This window comes from Erpetoichthys calabaricus, chromosome 13, assembly GCF_900747795.2.
Source record: "Erpetoichthys calabaricus chromosome 13, fErpCal1.3, whole genome shotgun sequence".
Classification (NCBI taxonomy): Eukaryota; Metazoa; Chordata; class Cladistia; order Polypteriformes; family Polypteridae; genus Erpetoichthys; species Erpetoichthys calabaricus.
The window spans coordinates 6,040,795-6,068,689 of record NC_041406.2 but is presented as its reverse complement, the minus strand read 5'-3'; the positions used below and the strand labels follow the sequence as shown (position 1 = coordinate 6,068,689).

The 27,895-nt window shown below is 39.4% G+C and overlaps 1 protein-coding gene across 2 annotated transcripts in view; it reads right to left on the bottom strand.

Annotated features, from left to right (window-relative positions):
* dync1li1 (dynein, cytoplasmic 1, light intermediate chain 1) overlaps window positions 1–27,895 on the bottom strand; it is a 70,384-nt gene that overhangs the window by 13,491 nt on the left and 28,998 nt on the right. For both annotated transcript variants that reach the window (XM_051935653.1, XM_028817905.2), the window contains exons 5-7: window positions 13,422–13,591; window positions 8,403–8,496; window positions 6,054–6,189 (exon numbers count right to left, since the gene is read on the bottom strand). In XM_051935653.1, the coding sequence (XP_051791613.1) occupies window positions 6,054–6,189; window positions 8,403–8,496; window positions 13,422–13,591 (400 nt within the window). The remainder of the gene's footprint in view (window positions 1–6,053; window positions 6,190–8,402; window positions 8,497–13,421; window positions 13,592–27,895) is intronic.

Here is a 27,895-nt window from a genome sequence, read left to right as displayed (position 1 = left end):
CACCACCCACACTTTGTTCCTGCCTTATGCACGATGCTGCCAGGATAGGCTTTGGCCTCCTACAAATACTAAAGTGAATCATGTAAAATGGTAAGGAACACCACTAACCAATGTGCTAACTTAAATTTAAAGAATATTTTCCTTTGTAATTTAGTGAAAACCCCCTTCTTGGAGCCCTGTGCATCAAAATGTTTCACCACAAACCTTTTTATATTTTATATTGATTAACCATCTTTCATCTGTAGTATTGATCTTTGAAAGTCTTAAATTCCACTGAAGTCAAAAGTGGGACAAAACTGACCCAAAAACAACAATAGTGTTCAAGATGTGTAGCAGATGTACAAAAATGTGACTTTTGGAAACGTATTGACATTTTTGTCTAGCTAAGAGCACTTTACTTTTAGGATGGTTTTACAGGGAGTGAACAACTACCGTAAATGGAGACTCAGACTCAATGGTGTGTCAAAAATGTCCTCATAGACATGACAGTGTTTAAATTGTGACAATTTAGAAACTTTTTTGCTTTTTGTATAGTTAGGTCACTTTACTAAAAGCCTTAACAAAAATCAAGAGTGGTCTCCCCTAGACTTTCTCGTATACTCAGATATGGGGATGGAAATTTGAGGAGTAAACTGCAAGACAACGATTATATTTTTATATGAACTAGGAGGCTCTGCCCACTGCTCGCTTTGCTCGTCAACCCCCAGGTGGGTGCTACGTTCTAGCCACTTTGTGGATCTGCTGGGGAAGCGGATGTACAATTTAAACAGATTTGTTATTTTTGTGGGAATTGTTACATATCCACAATAGACCTAACTAACGATTTTACATTACAGCGAGTAATTAACCATAGTAAAACATAATAAATTGAAAGTAAATTATGTTTCATTTTACGTTAGAAGTATTCATTGTGTTATACGTTTTCGTTCTGTTTGGCTTTGAAATTAACATGCAAATACTTTATAAAATCTTACACTTTTACTGTAAAACTTCAGTAAAAACACTGAATTAAATTTTTGTCAATATCGCATTGAATGTTGATTCCATTTTTGGACTTTCATCGTGACGATGCAATATTTAATTGCCCATGAATTTAGTTTCTTTCTCTCTAATAAATAAACCGACTTTTTCCAAATGTTTGTCCCTGTGATTTGTTAATTATCATAGCAAAAGCTATTCTAACGGGAAACTGTAAACGTTTTAATACGAATAGTATAAATCAAGATCTCCTTTGGTGTCTGTTATCCCCTGAAGATGTACTACATTACCTTTCTTATCGCTGTTAAAATTTTACATGTCAGAACTGTTCGACCAATTTTGAATAGAAACTAATCTTGCATAGCCCATCACTCAAACATAAATTACACAATAACATTACGATACATCCTTCTTACAACAGTAATTCGGCCGGTGGAAAACTAGATGGTTTTAACGGTTGTAGATATTCTTTTGTGATATTGTAAGTTGATGTTTTCATCTTCCGCACCATCACCACCAACTGTTTCAGCACAGTCTATAGATACGCATTTAACCAATTTGCCGTGTAACCGATCGACAATTTTCACATTAATTCGTTTGACTTCATTGTTTCTCAGTGCTAGGATTGCCCGTATACTCATTTATTCTGTGGATAACCCTACGTGATGAAATTCTTCAATAAGATTGGAGCATAAGTCTTCTTTTATTGGGAACTTAAAGTGAGGAAAGTGTTAAAATTTATAAGAGATCAGAGCTCAGGAACTGTGACTGACAAAAGCATTCACAGAAATGAGAGGTGAGAGGGCCGTGGGCATGGTTGAAAAAATGGTTGAGAGGAGGGCGGGACTTGAAAAAAATCTCTTGGCAATAGTCTCATCTCAAGATTTTCTTTTATAATAGAGATATGTACATTAAAAGAACCATCAATAATACTGTATATACTGAACAAATTGGACTCTGCAGCTCCATGAATAAAAAAAAAAAAAAGAACTATTTCTGGTTAGCAGAAATAGCTCCAAAGTTGATAGAAATCTACGTTTTGTACCTAATACTTGCATTAAAAATTTGGTTGACCTAAGTGAAAGCGTACTCAAGTTATCGTGTTTGTGTGTGCGTGTCTGTAAACACAATTCCAAAAATGGTATTTTCAGACTCAGTGAGATCTAAAACGTCGAGATTCATCAAAATCTCGAGGTCGAATTTTTGGACAATTACAATGCTTTCCCTATATGAGAAAGTAAAATGATTGCTGTAGGATGTTTTTATGGGTGGTGATCAACCAAAGTACACTTAATGCAGTTAAAAAATGCATTAAAGTCAATGGTGGGTCAAAAATGACCCAAAAAGACATTGCAAGGTAAAAGTTCCTTAAGAGTTGTGCAAATTATAGATTTTTTAAAACTTTTCATCCATTTGGGGAAATGAAGGAAAAGTCACAAAGTTTCATTCTGAACAGGTTAAATGTAAAATGCTTTTACAGCCTTCAAAACATGGACCTAGGTTAAATATAGAATAACTATTTCAAATGGACTGGCACAACCTTCACAAAAGCACATGGTATCACCAATGAAAAACATGATTTACCTTATTTAATTTATACCTGAGCGGCACGATGGCACAGTGGTAACACTGCTGCCTCGCAGTTAGGAGACCTGGGTTCGCTTCCGGGTCCTCCCTGCGTGGAGTTTGCATATTCTACCCGTGTCTGTGTGGGTTTCCTCCAGGTGCTCTGGTTTCCTCCCACAGTCCAAAGACATGCAGGTTAGATGCATTGGCGATCCTAAATTGTCCCTGGTATGTGTGCTTGGTGTGTGCCCTGCGGTGGGCTAGTGCCCTGCCCGGGGTTTGTTTCCTGCCTTGCACGTGTTGGCTGCGATTGGCTCCAGCAGACCCCTCGTGACCCTGTAGTTGGGATGTAGCGGGTTGGATAATGGATGGATGGATAGTGAATACATGCAATGAATTCAACTGTAGATGAAAGGAACTTAATTTTAAATAAAACAAACAATCAGAGTGTCAGTTGGTATCAAGTGTTCGAAAACCTATGCAAATGATATGTATAACGTTACCATTACTACTTTGCACAATAGATTAAACATCAAAATTATTGATAATTATAACTGAATAAACTTGTAAATTGGCATAACAGCAGCACACTGCACTTACGACTACAATGGTAATTTTATGAAGTAGCACAGAATGGTTAAGATTCCTCTCCCTGAGGGCTGCAGTGGCGGCAAGTTTTAATTCCAATCAAGCTTTTATTCTCGTTTACGGCTGAATTTAGTATAGCATATCTTTCAAACAAATCTTGTCTTCTGTCTCTTTAGGACTCTGGCCATTGTTTGCATTCACACAGATGCTTCTCACAAATCCACCAAACTAGTTTTGTAACAAAAAGACAGAGTTGGATGCGATGCAGCACTCTTCCAGATGTCCAGTGCCACACATTTCTCACTTTGTCATGAGATCGACTGCCTTACCTACTCCAGCATTATTTAGCAGGTCATCTCAAATCAAGAAGACAGACATTGCAATGAACCAATCCATTTGCAAATAACAGAAAATGAAATAAGCACACAGCTTCAAAATAGGACTGCACCCATCCACACATGGAAACAGAAATGCAGGCCTAAATAAGTAAAACGACTTAATGGCACGAACAGAGCCACTTGTGTGTAAGAATGTGGCCGGAATGAAATCCATCTGACAATACACTCCCACAGTAGCTGGATTTGGCACCCTCTATCTTAAAACCGCCAAGCAATTTTTAAAATATGCATAATAAAAGGAAGGACTTTAATTAGAAAGGAGAAATTTCCTATGATAATTTTAGCAGGGATCCCACACACATGCACGCAACTCTTGGGACAGCCAAGAAATATTTTTAATCTCACATTTTCATGCAGAAAGGAGGTAAAAAGTCTACATGGTAACCCATTATGACAAGGAAAAAACAGCCTCATGTCCCTCGTGTCACATAATCCACATGTAAAGGTCATCCATTCACTTGCTAACAACGTCCCAAACACGTATTTTTACTAAAATATTTTTAAATAAATGCTCTCATGAATGACAAAGGAATGCATGCACATACACACGCATGTGTGTCTGAACTGAACCACACCACCATTTATTGGTCAAAAGTCCGGCCTTCAAATCAAAACCACAGAATTGTGAAAATATGCACAAAGCAGGCTCCCTTTTCTTGAAGTAAATATTATTTTAAGCAAAGCAAGTATACATTTTGCATGTCTTGAGCATTCTTTTGGATTACAGACCTATGGTTTACGGGATACGGAGTAACATGACAATTCCCCCTTGACATTTTTCACATCGTTTGCTGTTGTCCAACATTGATGACAGTTAGTTTATCACGTAATGGAAACTACTTTCTCTTGTCCTGGATGAAAACATCACATTTTTTTTTCAAATTGGTCATTCCTAAAGAGCACATGGTTTAAGTAACATTTAAACAAAATATCATTTTCAGGTGGAGTGTTCCTTTGAGATACTTTAAAATCCTGCTTATGGTATACAAAGCCTTAAACAATTTCACTCCATCCTATATTTCAGAATGCCTTTCACCTTACACTCCAAATCGTACCCTTAGATCTTCAAATGAGGGTCTGCTTATTATTCCAAGAGCTAAACTTAAAAGAAATGCTAAGGTGGCCTTCTGCTGTTATGTACCTCAAATATGGGATACGAGTTTACTGACAGAAAGTCACCAGGCTAATACGGTGGAGCACTTTAAAAACTAAGATGGCTTTCTCATGGCTTCATTTCACTGTAACCCTGATATTCTGTACATGAATTTAAATTATTTTTATCATATCTCCACAATCCGTACTAACCCCTACTTTCATGGCTATTCTTTTTCCGTTTTTTTGTGATGATCTGCACCACCACCACCTGATCAGGGCACCATGAGGTCCACATGACCAGCATTGTCTAATTCTTCCATGTGAAGCCTGAAAACCATGAGGACCAATTGAGATCATTAATGCTGGGGTTTGGGGGGGTGGCTGTATGGTCTCGTGGCCACGGAACCCCTGCAGATTTTGTTTTTTTTCCTCCAGCCCTCTGGAGTTTTTTTTTTTTTTTTGCTTTTTCTGTCCTCCCTGGCCATTGGACCTTCCTTTATTTATTTATTTAAAATTACAACAACAACATTTATTTATATATCACATTTTCATACAAATAATGCAGCTCAAAGTGCTTTACATGATGAAGAGAAAAAAGACAAGAATTAAAATAAGAGAACACTAACATTGAATAAAAGTAAGGTCCGATGGCCAGGGAGAACAGAAAAAACAAAAGAAACTCCAGAAGGCTAGAGAAAAAAAATAAAATCTGCAGAGGTTCTGAGGCCACGAGACCACCCAGCCCCCTCTAGGCATTCTACCTGACATAAATGATCAGTCCTCATTGTATTCAGGGTTCTCATGGAATGACTTGATGATGACGGGCATGTGGACTTCTGGCCTTTAATCCACCAATGTAGGGACATCACGGTGCTTTGATCAGGTAGTGGTGGCGCAGGTCGCCATCCCAGAAAACCGGAAAAAGAACAGAAGAGAAAGTAAGGGGTTAGTACAGATTTTGAATATGAATTCCATGAATAATAAATAATGATAATTAATTGAAATTAGTATTGCCCAATTTTATTTTTAGATTTTTTCTTTCTTCATCTTGTAAAGCACATGGAGCTACCTCATTTGAATGAAAATGTGCTCTAGAAATAAAAGTTGTTGTTAAGCAATCTTTTTATGTTCCTTCTTTGAGTTAGGGGTAGACACAGATCCTGCCACCTTGGGCTTTACACAGTCGAAAACGTCAGTTAACACGCCATTTGGCCTGCCTGCATAATGCATTAAGAAATTCACAATTAGCTTGAATTTACTTTTAAAAGGCTGCTGGTCAGCATTACGTCGAAGAGAACGCTCGCTTATAATTGTACCATTCAGTCATTCCAGTCAGTTTCTACAGTAAAACAAAAGTAACATTCTTAGATTTAAAAACACACAACACTTCTTAAATACACATTTGCAATATTATATTTACCAACATACATGAACACAGAATCCTTCTCCACAACCTGGGCAGGAATGTTGAAAGGAAATCCATACAATTTATGGACAAGATATTTATATAATAAATCTATATTTTTATTTTCCTTTATTGAAGTATAGATAAGAGCTGCCCCATCTTTATAGGTGTTGTTAAGCAAAACAGTTTCACATCACGTATAATTATTTCATGCAAAACATCTGAGAAACAGCACAGCCTACTTGAGGGTAATTATTTATATTTGTGCAGCTATTTGTTTTAGTCTGTGGGACCTGCACTGTATTCTTTTATTACAATTTTAACAGCACATTCAAGTAACACACATGGTAAAGGATTATTTATCTGCAGATGAGCCAGTTTAAACTTCTCTTTTTAAATAGATATATGAAGTACAGTAAAACCCCACAGCACGAACGTACCTATGCATGTTCAACATGCAGCACGACCGGTTTTTCATGCCCAAAAAATGCATCAGAGCACAACCAAAATCCCAAAGCAAGACCAAAGAAGTACACGTGTTCTGATCACACAGGCGCCTTGCACGTCGTAAACAAAGCCTTAAAAACGTTAAGTGCGGCGTTACCCAGTGCTTTGTAAACAACATTCCTTACTGTGCCCGTGATATTACTGTTATTTAGTGATTATTTTGGGTTTTTTACTAAATAATAATGGGTCCAAAGAAAGCTAGAGAGGTAAGCCAAAACCAAAGAAGGTACAACGATCAATGACAAACGAAACAAAGAAAGAAGTGATCGAAAAATGTATGAGAGGTATACGGGTGACTGATTTTGCAGCTTCGTATGGCATGAGTAAATCTACAATTTTTCAAAAACAAAGAAGAAGAAATTAAAAAAGCTGAAGTTTCAAAGGGTGCGACACGTATACTCTCTAAAAACAGACCACCAGCAATTTACAAAGTTGAAAAAATTGTTACTTTGGATAACTGAAACACCGTGTGCGTGTGATCGCCTGTCGGAGGCTATTTGTGAAAAGGCTATAGGGCAAAGATGGGTAAAGTCAGTCCTGGAGGGCCGCAGTGGTTGTAGGTTTTTGTTCCAACCCAGTTGCTTAATTAAAAACCAATCCTTGTGAATTATTTAATTGCATGGCTTGCTAGTGCTTTAACTTTGCCATGTCAAGTCATTCTCGTATCCTTGATTTTTTTTCCATTCTAAGGATATCATCCAAATGATTTGAAGTCTAAAACAGACGAGTTATTCTCAGTGCTTCACTTTACTTCCAAGTATTTAATTAAACCCAACAGTGCATGATAGACACACACAGGTGTAAATGGAAACAAGCTAAATGGAGAAATACTGGTTTCTTTTGTCATTTGCATCTTATTGCTAATAAGGAGTCATTAAAAACCAAGACTACAGCTGTTTAAGACTAAAATAAGCAATAAGGGTTCAAAATCTTAACGAGCGAGACAACTGAAGTAAAGCAGAAGTGTTACTTGAGCAATAAGTGCTTCTTATTAAGCAATTGGGTTGGAGCAAAAACCTGCAGCTACTGCGGCCCTCCAGGAACGACTTTGCCCACGCCTGCTATAAGGCAATACATGCGGATATTGCGAATGATTATCCTTCAGGGAGTGCGGATAGGGAATGCCCTATTACAGTAAATTTTCTTTTTTAATTTCAATTCTGTAGGCTGTGCTATGCTTACTCTTATGTCAATCTCTTGCAGTGTACAATTTATTTTTTATTCATATGTTTTTACATAAAACAATATTTTCGTATGCAGAAAACTCGATTGTGGGTATTAAATAGGTCAGGTATGGGAACCTTAAACAATACTGTATTTTATTATGCAGAAAAAACTCAAATATGGGTACTAAATATGTTGTTATGTATGGGAGTCTTAATCCATTCCAAGCCCCCAATTTCTATTTCCATTATTTCTTATGGGATAAATTGCCCCGGTCCATGACAAACTCGGTCCACAACCAGTTTTCTGGGATGAGTTAAGTTCGTGCTGCGGGGTTTTATTGTATGTATAAAATTCTGCGGAATTAGGACAAAACAAACATTGTCCTTTTAACAAATAAAGGAAACTCCAGAAAGAATGCCAAAGAGTTCTACACAAGTGTATAAACTTAGCCAAACTGAGCAAACTTTACTTGGTAGGCTGGTACAGACATAAATTGAAGCAGTTCATAGTCCTGTACAGAGCAGCCAACCCTCATGCCAAGTCAGTCTTCCATAAGAATGGAGAAGCTAAGACAGATAACAGTGCTAATATAGAGATTAAATTCATAAAAGCAAATGCATTAAAACCAGAATTCAACTTAGATCAAGAATGTTAAACTAATCTAAAAAGCAGAAAATGAGGGGGGAAAAAAAGGATACATTGTAGACAAAAATGCCGGATATATGATTGAATAAAGTCAAAATGTTCATCTCTGTAATCATGCTCCTTTTCCAGACTGTTAATGGCATCACACTGAAAAGGAAGAAAGCACAAAGTTAACTTTATGCTGCTCTCAGACTTTCAAGCATCCATTAATCCATTTTCCAAATGACTGTGTCACATGACTTTAAAGAATGTACAGTATTGTTATTTTTTTTTTTAGGTTGGGAGCATGAGCGGAGTACAGCGCATTGCTGCACCCCCCACATGGCAGACCACCCAAATTGAGAGCCGAGTGTAGCCGTGCACACCTCAGCACCACACTGATAGGGTTTCCAGACATCCCTTATATACGGGACAGGTCCCATATTTGATCATTTTGTCCCCTGTCCCGGACTGACCTTTCAGGGACACCCAAATGTCCCGTATATAGTTCATTTTCAAATTTCGTAATAAAAATATATTTTTACTACCTTCTTAAAGTACTTAGTTGTAACTTTATAAGTAATTATACTTTGATGAAAATAACCCAAACATAAGGAAACGAGTGTTTGCTACTTGTTCAGTTGCTATGGTTGGCCGAGGACAGCGACACTCTTACCATTTTGCTCTCCACCTGCGGTGGTGTGCAGTTCTGTATCAGCATTGCAACATGCAAGTAGTAACAACGCACTTTGTTGACCCTGTCATGGCCCACTTTTTTTTCCCTAACTGCCTGTATTAAATAATAATATTTCTGTTGTCTGTATTAAATAAATATTTTCAAATGATTTCACGGCGGCACGGTGGCGCAGTGGGTAGCGCTGCTGCCTCGCAGTTAGGAGACCGGTGTCTGCTTCCCAGGTTTTCCCCGTGTCTGTGTGGGTTTCCTCCCACAGTCCAAAGACATGCAGGTTAGGTGCATTGGCGATCCTAAATTGTTCCTAGTGTGTGCGTGTGTGTGTCCTCTGCGTTAAGCTGGCGACCTGCCTGGGGTTGGTTTCTTGCCTTGCGCCCTGGGATTGGCTCCAGCAGACCCCCCGTGACCTTGTACGTAGGATATAGTGGGTTGGATAATGGAAGGATGGAAATGATTTCACTTTTACAGAATTTTTTTTTAGCTTGTATTAAATAATTTTCAAATGATTTTACTTTTGTTTTCCTCATAACCCATTAAAATCATTATGTTTTTAACTTATGTCTGTACTTTTATATATTGGCCTGGGTGTGTAGGGGACATGTAAAATTTATATATATAGTAATATAGAGAGATTTTAAGAGTGTCCCCTATTTCTAATTTTCTAATCTGGCAACCCTATACACTGAACTGTGGGAGTTTTTTTAATATATACAGTGGCTGGAGTGCCAATCCTGCCATCAAACCCTCAAGTTTTCCCTGTAAATTGAAGGATCTGCTTGCATGGCTGGATACAGATTAATTTCATACCCAGGACAGAACAATTTGCAGGTTAAGGGCCTTGCTCAGGGGCCCAACAGAGTAGAGTCACTTCTGGCATTTCCAATCATGGAATGGAGGAAGTGGATTTGTGAATGATATACTAGCTTTAATTGTCATACACTATATACCTTTCTGTCAGCTAGAGCCAAGACAATGGTCAAGTACATCATTGATGTGGTCTGCTAATCGACAATGGATAATGAACAAAAATGGACTCCCAAAATGTGCAAAAAAATTTCCTCAAAAAAAAAAAAAAAAAAAAAAAAAAAAAAAAATTCTTGCACCGTTCACAAGAAAGCGGTCAAACACTCATAAGGCGATTTCACATTAAAACCTTTTCAAATCGGGTGATAATTTTGTTTCAATTTCCAGTAAATTTGCTTGCGTTTTGACATTGTAAATGTTCAAGTGAACTACACAGGTCAATAAACACCCGGTGGACAAGTCGTGAAATTCTCTCATTGGGCTTACAGGAGAAGGAACATCAATTGGTAATCAACAATTGTTTTTTCCGCTGCATTTTCTTATTTTTATAACAAGGCTCTATGACTAAAACTACTATTATTGAATAAGTGGAACACTTCTTTGCTCCACCATGCTTGAGAAGAAAAGGACATGTTTGAAATAGGAGAGTGTACAAAAAAAAGCCAGCTCTGCAGAGGACATGTGCTTCAGTTTTGGGACAGTAGATGTAGCTGGTAAGGTTCATTTAAATGTATGATGTTCCGTGTTTACTTTCCAGTTGTCACAATATGCAATTAGCCTCAATTTAGTTTATCTCAAGTCAAACGTCTTTGGTCTTAACCTTAGTATATGTCTGTTATTCATGTTCATTTTAGATTGTGAAATAAACATTTACTATGAATATCAAAAGTAAACGTAGATAGATAGATACTTTATTAATCCCAAGGGGAAATTCCCATACTCCAGCAGCAGCATACTGATAATAACAATATTAAATTAAAGAGTGAGAACAATGCAGGTATAACAGACAGTAACTTTGTATAATGTTAACGTTTACCCCCCAGGGTGGAATTGAAGAGTTGCATAGTGTGGGGGAGGAATGATCTCATCAGTCCATCAGTGGAGCAGGACGGTGACAGCAGTCTGTCGCTGAAGCTGCTCCTCTGTCTGTAGATAATGTCCCACTCACCTGCACACGTCACTTTCATAGTGGAAGCATAGAGGGTTTGCTCGTTGGTCTCATCAGGCGCGGCCAATCATTTCTTGCCATCTCTGTATGTGTTTTGATCGACCTGATCACACGTATGAGAGACGTGGCAAGACTGATCAGATGCTTGGCTTCCAATGATTGATGGTAATTGTGGGTGTTGTTTTATGTGAATTGGGTTACATTTGTATCTATGTGCATCTTTACCTGTATCTTTTGCTGTTTTTAGTGCTGCATTTAACCATAAACTCAAGCTGTGAGTGAGAATTCCAGGATACCAATAACAAACGCTTAGCACAACTACCACAGCATGCACAATTTTACCTGTAACGCACAGCATGTCACGTGGTCAGATTGGTCCCGTGGCGTAAACATTTATACGCCTCATAGGAACCTCACCAGGATTCACTTTCTGCTTCAAGACCAACCTTTCCAAATAGTCTTGACACTGTTGTTTTGGTCAACACCAAGGTGTGGCTGGTGTCCTCAGACCTGGGGATAATTGCTTCTAGTCAATTTTTTTTAAATCGAACTCTACTGAGAAAACACCTACTGTATATTTACAGCAGGAGACGTATGAAAAAGAGACTCTGCTCTGTTGGGGCCTTGAGCAAGGCCCTTCATCTGCAATTGCTGAACGCTTTGAGTAGTGAGAAAAGTGCTATATAAAAATGCAAAGAATTATTATTAATTAAAGCACCCCAAAATGTACACTCGTAGCCAAAAATTTGAGAATGACACAAATATTGGTTTTCACAAAGTCTGCTGTTTCAGTGTTTTTAGATCTTTTTCTCAGATGTTTCTATGGTACACTGAAGTAGAATTACAAGCAGTTCATAAGCTTCAAAAGGCTTTTAAGACAATGACATGAAGTTTATGCAAAGAGTTGATATTTGCAGTGTTGGCTCTTCTTTCTTTTTCAAGACCTCTGCAATTTGCCCTGGCATGTTGTTCATCAACTTCTGGGCCAAATCCTGACTGATGGCAGCACATTCTTGCAGAATCAGAATTTGGGGGTTTTGGTTTGTCCACCCGCCTCGTGAGGATTGACCACACATTCTCAATTGGGAGTTTCCTGGCCAGGGACCCAAAATTTTGATGTTTAGTTCCCCGAGCCGCTTGGTTCTCACTTTTGCCTTATGGCCCAGTGCTACATCATGGTGGTCACGAAACTGTTCTTGGATGGTTGGCAGAAGTTGCTCTCGCAGGATGTTTTGGTCCCATTCTTTATCCATGGCTGTGTTCTTAGGCCAAATTGTGAGTGGCTGAGAAGCAACCCCACGTGACATGAATGGTCTCAGGATGCTTTACTGTTTGCATGACAGCTGCGGACAACCCATAACCAGCTCTTTGTATTTTGCCTTCTTCCTTGCTCTGGCCTCCTCCATCCTCTCCTCCCATGGAAACTGTAAGCTCTACCAGGATGAGCAGTTTTGGGGCCTCCAAACTGATAAAGATGTCAGGTCTTGGTATATGTAAGATTGTATTCTAAGTCGCTTTTCTAAGTCAGCTGACATCACCCAGTCCTGTGCCATGTAAAGCAGACAAGCCTGACTGTGCTTTAGTGGCTGCCTTGGCTGCTCTCCCTCTGTGATAAATGCCACCACTTTGGTTGACACGTGGACACTTCTCCTGGTTTCTATCCCCCAAGTAGAAGCAAAACTATAAACAGGAATAATATCAAAAACACCACCACACCATATACAACAGAAAAAGTGCACCAAATTCAAAGTATATGTTTGTGTTTAGAGATGAATACATATGTTGGTATAACTGAAATCACATTGTATGATTTATGAAGTACAGCCTCCTGATGGGAATGAGGTTTGCAAGACAGACATCCGAGAGTAAGTTCTGAACTAGCTCAGTGGTTTCAGGGCCTCGGCACACTACATCATTTGTTTGGTCCTCATTCCGATGTCACTTTAGTTATTTTACTAGACAAATATCTAAAAAGGTATATAATAATATTGACTGTAAGTCACTTGCATGCTTACAAAGTCTGAGAAAGAGCACAGCGGCGGTTAGGTCATTTGGTCACCTCTGTTTCATTAGCATGTGTCTTCTATTTTGAGAACCCTTGGGTGTGTAATACGCATGTGTAACAAGGGTCTTAAAAATAAGCAAATAAACTGGAAGTTCCATTAATAATTTGGTATGGATATCCCAGGAAGATGTTCCCCTTGGGATTAATAAACTTTATTTAATCTAATCCAGTCATTTAGACCAACTTCTGTTTAAAATGGTGGGAGTAGTAAAAAAGAAAAAAAACATGATATTAATAAAAGCAGAGCCAGGAGTGATAAAATGTTGAAAATTCAGAAACAGAGACTGTTAGAATTAGGCAAATGACAGATCCTTTAAAAGTACTCCGCATTCTTTAAATAAACTAAATGAAAGTGCATTTACCTTTGTGCAAACTACTAGAATGGGAACTCCAAGATTGTGTTTAAGTGCATTTTCTCCAAGAGGCAACACAATGCTGTCATCTTCATCTTCCGCCACCGAGGTATTCCTTCGTTGAGGAGAAGCAGTTATATCTTCACCTGGTTCAACATATTCCTGAAACTGTTTCATTACTGGGAGAAAAAAAAAAAAAAATCATAAGATGACATTTTAAAATATTACTTATGCATGGTATTATTTATATGTCTGATATACTGTAGACCGGGGTCGGCAACCTACCGCACGTGGGCTAAGCGTGACACGCGGAATGATTTTCAATGTCACTCATTGAATTGAAAAAGTAAAAAAATAATAATATTTTTTTTAATTACTAGTGGACTCTGCCCTCTGCTCGCCAACCCCCGGGCGGGTGCTATGTGCTAGCCACTTCACAGATTTGCCGCTCACGTATGGGGAAGCGGATGTACAATTTAAACAAATTGTTCTTTTCATGGGAATTGTTACATATGCATAATAGAACTAACCATTTAACATTACAGCAACTAATTAACATTAAAAAAATAGTAAAGGTAATACATTGAAAGAAAATGATGTTTCATGTTGCATTAGACTGCACAGGTGTCGAACTCCGGTCCTCAAGGGCCACAGTGGCTGCATGTTTCATTCTAAACAACCAATCTTAATTAATGAGACATTTTTACTGCTAATTAACTTCTTCCATCTTAGTTTTAATTAACTTGACTCAGGGCCCTTAGTTGTCTTTTTCCTTAATTAGCAGTCAAACAATAATGAGGCACGAAACAAGCCGCCACATGACCAGCTCACCTGTGCCCATCACACGAAATCTGAAAATAAAAGAAATGTGAAGGTGTCAGTAAGGTTGGTCTCTCAGGTCACCAAAACATTCTGACGGTGTTCTTAGAAAAAACAGAATAAAAAAAAAAAAAAATCAACAAATTTGGAAATATCTGCTGTGGCAGAATGAGAGCAGCAACAAGCCATTGAATTACATAATGGGCTTAATTAACAGCAAGAATCAGCTTCTCATTAAGAGACTGTTTGGAGTGAAATTGGTTGGAATTTGAAATCCCAGTTTAGCTGGTCATCTGTCGGCTCTATTCACGTCTCATTTCTGTTTGGCTGCCATTTAATGAAGAAACAAATCAATTCAGGAGGACTGATTCGTTAAAAACAGGGCTAATGAAATGAAGTGAAAAGGAGTTCATTAAAAAAAGCTGCATGCCGATTAGGAAAAGGGTTGGAATGAAAACCTGCAGCCACTGCGACCCTCCAGGCCCGGAGTTCGACACCCCTGCGTTAAAGATATTTGTCACTTTACACGTTTTTGTTCTGTTTGGCTTTGAAATTAACACACAAATACTTTTTAAACTTTTACTGTAAAACTTCAGCAAAAAACAATTTTTTGAATCAACTTTGTCAATATTGCTTTAAATTTTGATTCCATGTTTGGACATTCATCGTGACAACACAACGGTTAACTGCCCATGACTGAATATCGTTTCTTTCTCTCCAATAAAAAACACGACTTTTTCGAACGTTTGTCCCTGTGATTTGTTAATTAGAACAGCTTTTGCTATGACAACGGGAAACTGTAAACGTTTTAATATGAATGGCATATCAAGATCTCCTTTGGTGTCTAATCTTATCCATGGAACATGTACTACATTACCTTTCTTGTCACCTGTTAAAACTTTACATGCTATTAACGTGCAACCGATCGACAATTTTCGCATTAGGTTGACTTCATCGGTTCTCAGTGCTAGGATTTCCCGTCTACTCATTTCCTCTGTTGATAACCCTTCAGGATGAAATTCATCAATAAGATTAGGATATAAGTTTTTTTATTATATATATATATATATATATACACACACACATACATACACACATACACACACATATACATACATACATACATACATAGATAGAACTTAAAGTGAGGAAAACATCAAAATTTATAACAGCTGAGAGTGCAGGAACTGTGTCTGACAAAAGCAGTCACACCAATGAGAGGTGAGTGGACCGTGGTCTTGTTTGAAAATGCTCGAGAGGTAGGGTGCGACTTGGGGGGGAAAAAAAAAATCTCATGGCAAAAGTCTCGTCTCGCGGGACTTGAAAAAAGTCTCGCCTCAGGATTTTTTTTTATACAGTGGTGTGAAAAACTATTTGCCCCCTTCCTGATTTCTTATTCTTTTGCATGTTTGTCACACAAAATGTTTCTGATCATCGAACACATTTAACCATTAGTCAAATATAACACAAGTAAACACAAAATGCAGTTTTTAAATGATGGTTTTTATTATTTAGGGAGAAAAAAAATCCAAACCTACATGGCCCTGTGTGAAAAAGTAATTGCCCCCTTGTTAAAAAATAACCTAACTGTGGTGTATCACACCTGAGTTCAATTTCCGTAGCCACCCCCAGGCCTGATTACTGCCACGCCTGTTTCAATCAAGAAATCACTTAAATAGGAGCTGCCTGACACAGAGAAGTAGACCAAAAGCACCTCAAAAGCTAGACATCATGCCAAGATCCAAAGAAATTCAGGAACAAATGAGAACAGAAGTAATTGAGATCTATCAGTCTGGTAAAGGTTAGAAAGCCATTTCTAAAGCTTTGGGACTCCAGCGAACCACAGTGAGAGCCATTATCCACAAATGGCAAAAACATGGAACAGTGGTGAACCTTCCCAGGAGTGGCCGGCCGACCAAAATTACCCCAAGAGCGCAGAGACGACTCATCCGAGAGGTCACAAAAGACCCCAGGACAACGTCTAAAGAACTGCAGGCCTCACTTGCCTCAATTAAGGTCAGTGTTCACGACTCCACCATAAGAAAGAGACTGGGCAAAAACGGCCTGCATGGCAGATTTCCAAGACGCAAACCACTGTTAAGCAAAAAGAACATTAGGGCTCGTCTCAATTTCGCTAAGAAACATCTCAATGATTGCCAAGACTTTTGGGAAAATACCTTGTGGACTGATGAGACAAAAGTTGAACTTTTTGGAAGGCAAATGTCCCGTTACATCTGGCGTAAAAGGAACACAGCATTTCAGAAAAAGAACATCATACCAACAGTAAAATATGGTGGTGGTAGTGTGATGGTCTGGGGTTGTTTTGCTGCTTCAGGACCTGGAAGGCTTGCTGTGATAGATGGAACCATGAATTCTACTGTCTACCAAAAAATCCTGAAGGAGAATGTCCGGCCATCTGTTCGTCAACTCAAGCTGAAGCGATCTTGGGTGCTGCAACAGGACAATGACCCAAAACACACCAGCAAATTCACCTCTGAATGGCTGAAGAAAAATAAAATGAAGACTTTGGAGTGGCCTAGTCAAAGTCCTGACCTGAATCCAATTGAGATGCTATGGCATGACCTTAAAAAGGCGGTTCATGCTAGAAAACCCTCAAATAAAGCTGAATTACAACAATTTTGCAAAGATGAGTGGGCCAAAATTCCTCCAGAGCGCTGTAAAAGACTCATTGCAAGCTATCGCAAACGCTTGATTGCAGTTATTGCTGCTAAGGGTGGCCCAACCAGTTATTAGGTTCAGGGGGCAATTACTTTTTCACACAGGGCCATGTAGGTTTGGATTTTTTTTTCTCCCTAAATAATAAAAACCACCATTTACAAACTGCATTTTGTGTTTACTTGTGTTATATTTGACTAATGGTTAAATGTGTTTGATGATCAGAAACATTTTGTGTGACAAACATGCAAAAGAATAAGAAATCAGGAAGGGGGCAAATAGTTTTTCACACCACTGTATAATGGGACAGCGCATGTGTTCGCGGTCCGCGTCCCCACCTATGTTTTGTGTAACAGGGAAGTAAGATGACATGCCCCACACTCTGTCTGATGCCAGGAAAGGCTATGGAAGCTAACAAGAGAAAGAGCTCCTTTTAAAAAACACTACATTTTCAATATGACGATAAGTTTGTAAATAAGACATACAATAAGCACGTGTAGGATTAAAAGTCCTGGTTTCCTCAGAGTACTCTAGTAGATGGGTGTCCAACTGAATTGCACAGAAACACAGGAGATTGTAGAAACAGGAACTTTATTCAAACACTTCAAACAAACATGTCTCTTTCAGAAGTAAAACGAACTCTGTATGCAGTTAGTTCTCGATTAAAGAATAGACAAACATCATAAGGGCTACTTTCACCATCTCAAGCCGCGTTTTCCTCTACAGTTGCTTCCTGTTCTTTCTAGAGAACAGTATTGCCATGAAAAATGCCATAAAAATGGCGGAGGATATTTCTGCTAACAATTATTAGATAGGTTCTAAGGAAAAATCAGTGAATGACAGAGGCCACGAACTCTGAACCATGACTTTGCGGGGGTCTACTGTATAGGGAAACTATTGGAATCATCCAAAAATTCTATTTTGAGATTTTAATGAATCTCAACAGTTTAGACCTCCCGGGGTCCAAAAATACCATTTTTGGAATTAGGTCTCTGTGTGTGTGTTGTCACACATGTGCACATGGGTGGCAGCTAAATGGACCAAAAGAAGGTAATTCCACACCAGGCCAAGCCAAGCCAAGGGGTGGTGGAGTGCATTACATTTACATTATTTAGCAGACGTTCTTATCCAGAGCGACTTACAACAGTGCTTAGTAGTCTACGACTGTTCTTCAGTCTTTAAACCTTCCTCTTTCATCCCTGCAAACCGGACACAGCAAATTCTGCCCGATTCAGGCCCGAGGGTTACTTCCACCTGTCTGCCTCAAATATAAGACATCTTCCTCTGTAACTTCAGTTCTGTTTTGGACTCCACTCTGTACACGTCTGTGCAACTGATTTTGCCTTTTTGCAGTCAGGTTTCAAGTATACAGGTGGATGCCTTTTAGCCCCCCCACCCCGTGTGTCGAGGCTATTTATTTCACAGTATGTATGTTAACACGATAACTCAAGTACATTTTCATTTAGTTCAACCAAATTTTGCATACAAGTATTAGGTACAAAACGTAGATTTCTAGCAACTTTTGAGCTATTTCCACCAACCGGTAGTGGTACTTTATTTTATGAGAAGGATTTAGGATTCATAATGGACTCTAAGCTATCAACTTCCAGATAGTGTTCAGAAGCCATTAAGGCGGCTAACAGAATGTCAGGTTATATAGCGCCTTGATGTGTGGAGTACAAGTCACAGGAGGTTCTGCTCAAGCTTTATAACACACTGGTGAGGCCTCATCTGGAGTCCTGTGTGCAGTTTTGGTCTCCAGGCTACTAAAAGGACATAACAGCACTGGAGAAGGTCCAGAGATGAGCGACTAGGCTGATTCCAGGGCTACAGGGGGTGAGTTATGAGGAAAGATTAAAAGAGCTGAGCCTTTACAGGAGATGAAGAGGAGGCCTGACTGTAGTGTTTAAAATTATGAAGGGAATTAGTCCAGTGGATTGAGACTTATTTTAAAAATGGAGTTAAATCGGGGACACAGTTGGAAACTTGTGAGGGGGAACTTTTGCACAAACATTAAGATGTTTTTCTTTACACAAGGTACAATAGACATTTGGAAAAAGAGACCAAGTAGTGTGGTAGACAGTAAGACTTTAGGGACCCTTAAAACTTGACTTGATGTTTTTTTGGAAGAAATAAGTGGATAGGACTGGCAAGCTTTGTTGGACTGAATGGCCTGTTCTCGTCTAGAGTGTTCTAATGTTTACCGTTTATTCATGCAGCTGCATTTATTCAACTTTAATAATAATTGTTCAATACATTATTAATTTGACTTGTTCTTGATGGTTCTTTAATTTACATAATATAAAAATATAATCCTGGTCTTGCAGTCTACTCCTCCATCCCCATATCCGAGTATACGAGAAAGTCTAGGGAAACCACTCGCGATTTTTTTCCTCAGTTTCCGCTAACCTAAACTTTAAAAATTAGACCTCTGGCAGTTTACTGCTTATCTTTTCACCATTTTAGGTCATTCATTGCATTTCAACTGATTACATTTGAAGAAAAACTGCAGCGTTCTAAATCTTTTGCTTGGCAGTGTACAAAAACACCATGTAACTGCCACACAGACAATGGCCAGTTGTGCGATTCAAAACTAGGACACAGAATCCATGATGCAATGGCACTAGCTAATGTGCCACCATTCCAGTTATGCTCAAAATTAGTAAAGACTACATTTTCTGTAAAAAATGACAGTCAATAATTTACACTGTTAAGCGTTGGGATTTAATGCACATTAGGCTATTTGCAAGGTTTACAGTGTTTTCTATGATACAGACTCGCATGTTTTTATAATAATTTATGCAACCCACATCTCTTAATAGGAACACTTAAAATATTTAGACATGATCAGCACTTTGACATGCCTCAGAAATAATCATTACTGAAAGTCACTTTCTGCATCAACATCAATAAGCTTTTTTCTTATGTTAATCATTAAAACTGGTACAGATAAGTTTCACTGAAATGTATATAATCCGTGCCTTCAGAAATCGCATCATGACATTCTCACTTTGTTGGGGTTTTCCCTTTTTGGTTTTGTGCTGAGGTTTTAGGCTCTCGGCCTAAATTAATTTGTGTCAATTTAATTTTAATCCATAAATTGGACTCAAACACATGCAGAATTATTGAACAGAACTACAGACTACCTGGTGGACAAAAAAAACAAAATGTTTTTGTTTGGAATGGGGCTCACCCCAAAGTATGCCAAGGGCTGTGGAGAAAAAGGGTCTGGGGACAATCGGCTAACATAGATAAACTTAAAAAAACAGCCACTTAACTAAAGATGATGATGAAACACTAAGCACCGCAGCACCACAAAACAGAAGGATGCTATAAATCTCTGCATGTATAAAACAAATGCCAATTTCTGCTCTTTGTTAAAATACATTTTTAGTTACTTAGCAGGCGGCACGGTGGCGCAGTGGTAGTGCTGCTGCCTCGCAGTAAGGAGACCTGGGTTCGCTTCCCGTGTCCTCCCTGCGTGGAGTTTGCATGTTCTCCCTGTGTCTGCATGGGTTTCCTCCCACAGTCCAAAGACATGCAGGTTAGGTGCACTGGGCGATTCTAAATTGGCCCTAGTGTATGCTGGGTGTGTGGGTGTGTGTCCTGCGGAGGGTTGGCGCCCTGTCCAGGATTGGTTCCTGCCCTGCGCCATGTGTTGGCTGGGATTGGCTCCAGCAGACCCCTGTGACCCTGTGTTCGGATTCAGCGGGTTGGAAAATGGATGCATATTGTTAACAAGTATATACACTTCAGCCTGAGGCAGTGGACTGCTCCAAGGTTTCCCCCAACTCTCTCCATCTCCTTCCAACCTTAGTGACTTTAGATTTACACTTCATTTCAGTTGTGTCTTAGTCCATTGCTTTCTTAGCTCTAGGTCTCAGGGTCACTTTTGCTCTACATTTTTTCCCCAGATAATACTGGAGCACCTCAGGGAACTGCCTGGTCTCCCTTCCTTTTCATCCTCTACACATCAGACCTCCAGCACATTACCAGCCATCTTCAGAAATGTTCAGGTGACTCGTCCATCATAGGCTACATTAAATGATGGAGAGGAGTCCAAGATGTGGAGGACTCTCTTATGATGCAAAGACAACAACCTGCAACTCAACATCAGCAAGACAAAAAAAAAAAAAAAAAAAAAGCAGGTGGTGGACTTCCAGTGGGCCAAGAACCCTCTTAAACCAGTGACCATTCAGAGGGAGGATATGGAAGGGGTACAGTGCAGAGCTACAAATACTTACGGGTTCACATGAATGACAAACTCAACCGGTCAGACCACAAACTGGCACTGGACATGAACAGCCGGAGCAGAGTGGGCTTGCTAAGGAGACTCGGGTCTTTTGATGTGTGTAGCAAGCTGCTGGAAATGTTCTACCATTCCCATGGTAGTCAGTGTGCTGTTCTACACTGAGGTCTCCTGGGGAAGCTACCAGAGCTCAAAAGAAGCACAATGTCTGAACAAACTTATGAGGGCAGCCTATGCCATTATAGGGTGAACCATGGACAAAAAAGATTGTGACATCATGAAAAAGTCCCACTCTGTCCACTCCAGCAGATGTTCTTCTCTTAGAGGACATTTATCCACAGGTTCATTCCACTTACATATTTTACATATCCAAAAGCGACTTGCAAAATTTAAGATACCTTTATTTTTTTGGTTTTCCATCTGAAGCACAGGCAGGTCAAAAATGACGTGCTCATGGACACACAGTGTCATCAGCAGGATTTGAAGACACCACCTCAGGGTCTGATGTCCACCACAATGTGTTAAGAAGTGCCCACTCTGCCCATTTATTTTAATGGCTTCTTAATAGCAATAAGATGCAAACTATAAACAGATCATGTATGATTTGAAGCCTAAAACAGATCAGTTTCGATCTGTCACATTTTACTCTTAAGTGTTTTATTAAACCAAATAGTGCAGGATGAATCTACACCGGTGTAAATGGAAACAAGTTAGATTAAGAACTGCTGGCTCCTTTGTCATTTACATCTTATTGCTAATAAGAAGCCAGTAAAACTGTGAACGCAGCGGTTTAAAGACAGAAATAAGCAATTAAGGGTGGGGAACCTTAACAAGACAGACCACTAAAATGAAGCAGAAAAATGTTACTTGAGCAATAAGGGTTTCATCAGCAATAATTGAATTCTCATTAAAAAACTGGGTTGGAAGAAAAATCTGCAGCCTCCAGGATCGACTTTGCCCACCTCTGATATTCTAACAGAATATCCTTTTGTCCAGTTGAGGGTCTCTATTATAAACAGATTATACTTTGGTCGTCTAGCAGTGTCTAATTCAATCGCTTTTCTTTAAAAGGTTCACCATGCTAACTTCCCGACCCTTATTGCTTGTTTTAAGACAAAAATTCTTTAATGTGTCATCTGTCTTTTGTGATAATTGTTCTTATTTTTTCATCAGCATTCAGAGCCATAAAAGCATGTGGTGAGCCATTACTGGATCTCCATAATTTGCCTCAATATTGATATCATTTCCTGCAATTCTGAGTCAGCGCACCCTCCAACACCTATGATAAACATATTCACCTAGATGTTCTAAAATGTTTACATATGTAAATACTTCATTACAAGAACAACATCAGGTGCTAGGAATTTGCCTGCCTTAAGCACATGCAAATAAAACCTCAATACAAGTCTACAATCCCTTGCCTATAATTTGAAAATTAGAGAGTCTTGGTAAAGCCGCATTAAATTTTTTTAAGTGTCTGACCACAACGGCAGCACATTTTGCCTTTTTACACCCGAGTGCCATTTAGGGGGAAAATAATGAAATACCATTTTAAAATCATTAAGGTTTCCAAAGCAAATCATACCAGCTTTATGAAATCCTTCAGATGAACCTTTAAAAAAAGTAACATAAGAGGATCTTTATTTCACAACCTCTAAGCTACAGTGGGTATAGAAAAGAATACCCCCTTCAAAATATTCCCTTTTTTTTGCTTTACGACCTTAAATGAAAACACACACCAATATTTTTCCAGCTTCACTTACTCAATGCAACCTCTAACATCCAAGTGAAAGATATCACAGCTACAGTTCAGAAGAATTTTAAAACATAAAAAACCAAGACATACTGAGATGAATGAAGGATCGCCCCCTTCTAAACTCAATCAGGTGCAAGTCAGTCATCACCCAACCCGCTATATCCTAACACAGGGTCACGGGGATCTGCTGGAGCCAATCCCAGCCAACACAGGGCACAAGGCAGGAACAAATCCCCGGGCAGCCTACCGTGGAACACACACACACACACACACACACACACACACACACACACACACACACTAGGAACAATTTAGGATCATCCGCCAATGCACCTAACCTGCATGTCTTTGGACTGTGGGAGGAAACCGCAGCACCCTGCACACACTGCATTATTATCAATCTTTAATTTAATATTGTTTTTTGTATCAGTATGCTGCTGCTGGAGAATGTGAATTTCCCCTTGGAATTAATAAAGTATCTATCTATCTCACCCGGAGGAAACCCACGCAGACATGGGGAGAACATGCAAACTCCACTCAGGGAGGACCTGGGAAGTGAACCCGGGTCTCCTTACTGCGAGGCAGCAGCGCTACCACTGCGCCACCGTGCCGCCCCTCAGGTGTAAGTGCCCACCATTTCCATTGTGGTTACTGGCTTCCTTCCACCTGTGATCAATTGTAATGAGTGTGATTAGTGAAGCTGTACCTGGAGCATTCATTCCCTTGCTTGGTAGTGCAATGAACAGCAAACAACCGACTATGAGTGGCAAGCCACTTTCAAAAGATCTCAGGGACAGAGTTGTGGACAGACATACGGCAGGAGATGGAGACAAATAAAAATCTCAAAGGCTTTATCAATCCCAAGGTGCCCAGTAAAGTCCATAATAAAGAAGTGGCAAGTGTTTGGTACTACTAGGACCCTCCCTGGATCTGGCCGTCCCTCCAAACTGAATGAAACAGCAAGGAGGAAACTGGTAAGAGAGGCTACCAAAGAGGCCAATGTCCACTTTGAAGGAGTTACAGGATTTGATGGCAAAGAGGGGTCATTGTGTGCAGATGACAACAATTTCACAAGCGCTCCACACTTGTGGCTTGTTCGGGAGGGTCGCAAGGAAAAAGCCACTTCTCAAGAAAGGCCACATTAAGGCTCGTTTGAGCTTTGCCAGAATGCACCTCATAGATTCTGATACCAAGTGGAAAAAAGTCTTATGGTCAGATGAGACCAAAATAAGACTATTTGGCCTCAACACCAAATGGTACACCAATGCAGCTCACCATCCACATCACACCATACCTACAGTAAAGCATGGAGGTGGCAGCATCCTGATGTGGGGGGCCAGGGGCTCTCATCAGGGTAGAATGAAAAATGGATGGGGCACAATCCCGTCAAATTCTTGAGGAAAACCTGCTACCCTCTGCCACAAAGTTGAAGATGGGCAGAATATTCACCTATCAGCACGACAACGACCCGAAGCACACAGCAAAATTGACCACACAGTGGCTGAAGGAGAAGAAAGTGAATGTCCTGGTGTGGCCAGTCAGAGCCCAGACTTAAATCACATTAAAAAATCTGTGGTCAAGATTTGAAGATGGTGGTCTGCTAACACTCACCATCCAATCTGACTGAACTTTAACAGTTAAACTGTAAAGAAGAGTGGAGGGCAAATATTACACAATGTAGATGTGCAAAGCTGATAGAGAAGAATCAGACTCAAGGCTGTCATTAAAGCAAAAGGGAAGGTCAACAAAATGACATTGACATGGGGCGGCGGGGGGTTATCCTTTTCTAATCTCAGTAGGTCTTGTTTTTGATTAAGAATTTTTCTGAACTGTAGCTGTGATATTTTTCACTTGGATGTCAGAGGTTGCATTGAGTAAGTAAAGCTGGGAAGAAATATTTTTTTGTGTGCATTTTCATTTAAGGCAGTAAAACAAAAAAAAAAAAAAAAAAAATGAATGGGAATATGTTGAAGGATGCTTTTCTATACCCACTGTAAGTATTGTATGTACTCTAATATAGAATAAAATACACCAGGATTTAAAACTGGAGGGGTTTACAAAGAGAAGGAAAAAAAACAAAACAAAACACACACCAGACTTGACTATAACCATTTTACAAGTTGCATACTAGGAGAGTAGAATGAACATTTTATAGCAGTCACTCCAAGTGTCATGTAAAAGTAAGTGAGAGAATTTTGCACACATTACCAGTTGGGTGTACGTTAATTGCTGGATATATTCAGACATTGCCCGTGTGACTACATACTTTAACCATTTCATCATTCTCGTTAAACCTAAATCACTTGTAAGCAGAACAGTAGTAGTCAGGATATTAGACATATACAAACCAAAAACCTGTATATTATACATATCGATCTCTATTATATATACACACACACATAGAGCAGTCCGCTCAGCTCATGCACAGCCACTAGATGGCGCTTGCATGCGCCACACTTCTCACAACGAAAGACCAGTGTGCAGCAAATGCTGCCGTGCAACGACGACGTCGTGCTAATGACAGAGATGGAGACACGATGTTGAAACAAAAAAGAAATCGCCGCAGCTCAACAAAGTGAAAAGAGGGCAAGGCTCAAAGTTTACACTAAAAACACCATACAATCATGGCCGAAATTATCGGAACCCCTGGAATTTTCCCAGAAAATGCACCATTTCTCCCAGAAAATTACTGCAATTACAAAATGTTTTTGTATACACATGTTTATTTCCTTTATGTGCATTGGAACAACACAAAAAACAGAAAAAAAGCCAAATCTGACATCATGTCACACAGAACTCCAAAAATGGGCCGGTCAAAAATATTGGCACCTTTTCAAAATTGTGGGTAAATCGTTTTATTTCAAGCATATGATGCTCGTTTGAACTCACCTGTGGCAAGAAACAGGTGCTGGCAATATAGCAATCACACCTGAAGTCAGTTAAAATGGAGACAAGTTGACTCAACCTTTCTGTTGTGTGTCCGAGTGTGCCACACTAAGCTTGGAGTACAGAAAGAAGAGCAGAGAATTGTCTGAGGACTTGAGAACAAAAATTGTGGAAAAATATCAACAATCTCAAGGATACAAGTCCATCTCCAGAGATCTTCATGTTCCTTTGTCCACTGTGCCCAACATAATCAAGAAGTTCACAACACATGGCACTGTAGATAATCTCCCTGGACATGGACCGAAGAGAAAAATTGATAAAAGACTGCAATGAAGGATAGTCCAAAACGTGGATAAACAACCCCAATCAACTTCAAAACATATTCAAGCTGTTCTGCAGACTCAGGGTGCAACAGCGTCAGCTCGAACTATCCGTCGACATCTGAACGAAATGAAACGCTATGGCAGGAGAGCCAGGAGGACCCCACTGCTGACACAGAAACCTAAAAAAGCCAGACTGGAGTTTGCCAAAATGTAGTTGAGGAATCCAAAATCCTTCTAGATGAACGTCTTGTGGACAGATGAGACCAAGGTAGAGCTTTCTGGTAAAGCTGATCATTCTACTGTTTACAGAAAACAGAATGAGGCCTACGAGGAAAAGAACACGGTACCTACAGTCAAACATGGTGGAGGTTCCAAGATGTTTTGCTGGCTCTGGCACTGGATGCCTTGACTGTGTGTAAGGCATCATGAAATCTGAAGACTATCAAAAGATATTGGGCCCAGTTTCAAAGCTGGGTCTGCGTCAGAGGTTATGAGTGTTTCAGCAGAACAATGACCCCAAACATACCTCTAAAAGCACTCAGAAATGGTTGAAGACAAAGCACTGGAGAGTTCTGAAGTGGCCATTAAGGAGTCTGGATCTAAATCCGATTGAACATTTATGGAGAGATCACAAAATTGCTGTTGGGAGAAGGCACCCTTCAAATCTGAGAGACCTTGAGCAGTTTGCAAAAGAAGAGTGGTCGGAAATTCCATTTCAGAGGTGTAACAAGCTTGTTGATTGTTATAGGAAGCGCTTGATTTCAGTTATTTTTTTCCAAAGGGCGTGCAACCAAATATTAAGTTGAGGGTGCCAATAATTTTGTCCAGCCCGGTTTTTGAGTTGTGTGTGAAATGATGTCAGATTTGGCTTTTTTCCCCCCTCTGTTTTTTTGTGTTGTTCCAATGCACATAAAGTAAATTAACATGTGGATACCAAAACATTTGTAATTGCAACAATTTTCTGGGAGAAATGGTGCATTTTCTGGGAAAATTCCAGGGGTGCCAATAATTTCGGCCATGACTGTATATCTAGAGGTATTTCCCCGAGACAAAGATTAAAACTGCAAGGGGGTCTTCGGGTTGTTTTTTGTCCTAAAGAACACATGCACTTATTCCAGGACTGTCATTTACCTTTAAAATTAGTGGGTTTTAAAATTTGCCTCTGAAATCACAGAGGAGGAACACTGTGCTTGGAGACACTCTACTCTCCCACCAACCCCCCCAAACAATATAAACCAAAAAAAAAAAAAAACTGCCACTCTTGGGAATTTAAATGACTAGAAATTATGTTTAAATCCAACCTTGGAAGACCTCGTACATATTTTTGTTAATGAGAAAGAAAGGTTCTTTTTTTTTTTCCAACAAATGGAGGAACTGGACCTCTACTTTATACATGTTCTGGTTCATATCTGTTCTGGTGGGATAAAAATCAGAATTCTGGAAGGGCATACAAAATATTAAAAAGCAAGAGGCAATCTCCCTCAATTACAAGTTTTTTTTACGTTTTTGTATACAGAGTATAGGGAAAGTATTGTAAATTGTCCAAAAATCAATATTGAGATTTTGACGAATCTCAACGTTTTAGACCTCCGAGTCCAAAAATATAATTTTTGGAGTTATGTCTGTGTGTGTGTGTGTGTATATATATATATATATATATATATATATATAAATTCACTAAGTCCATGGCAAGCAAGACGCATGCAAGACCGAGCCCCGCCCACCAACAATTCACTAAGCAGCCGACCATGGCACACGCACTACAGCGTCAACA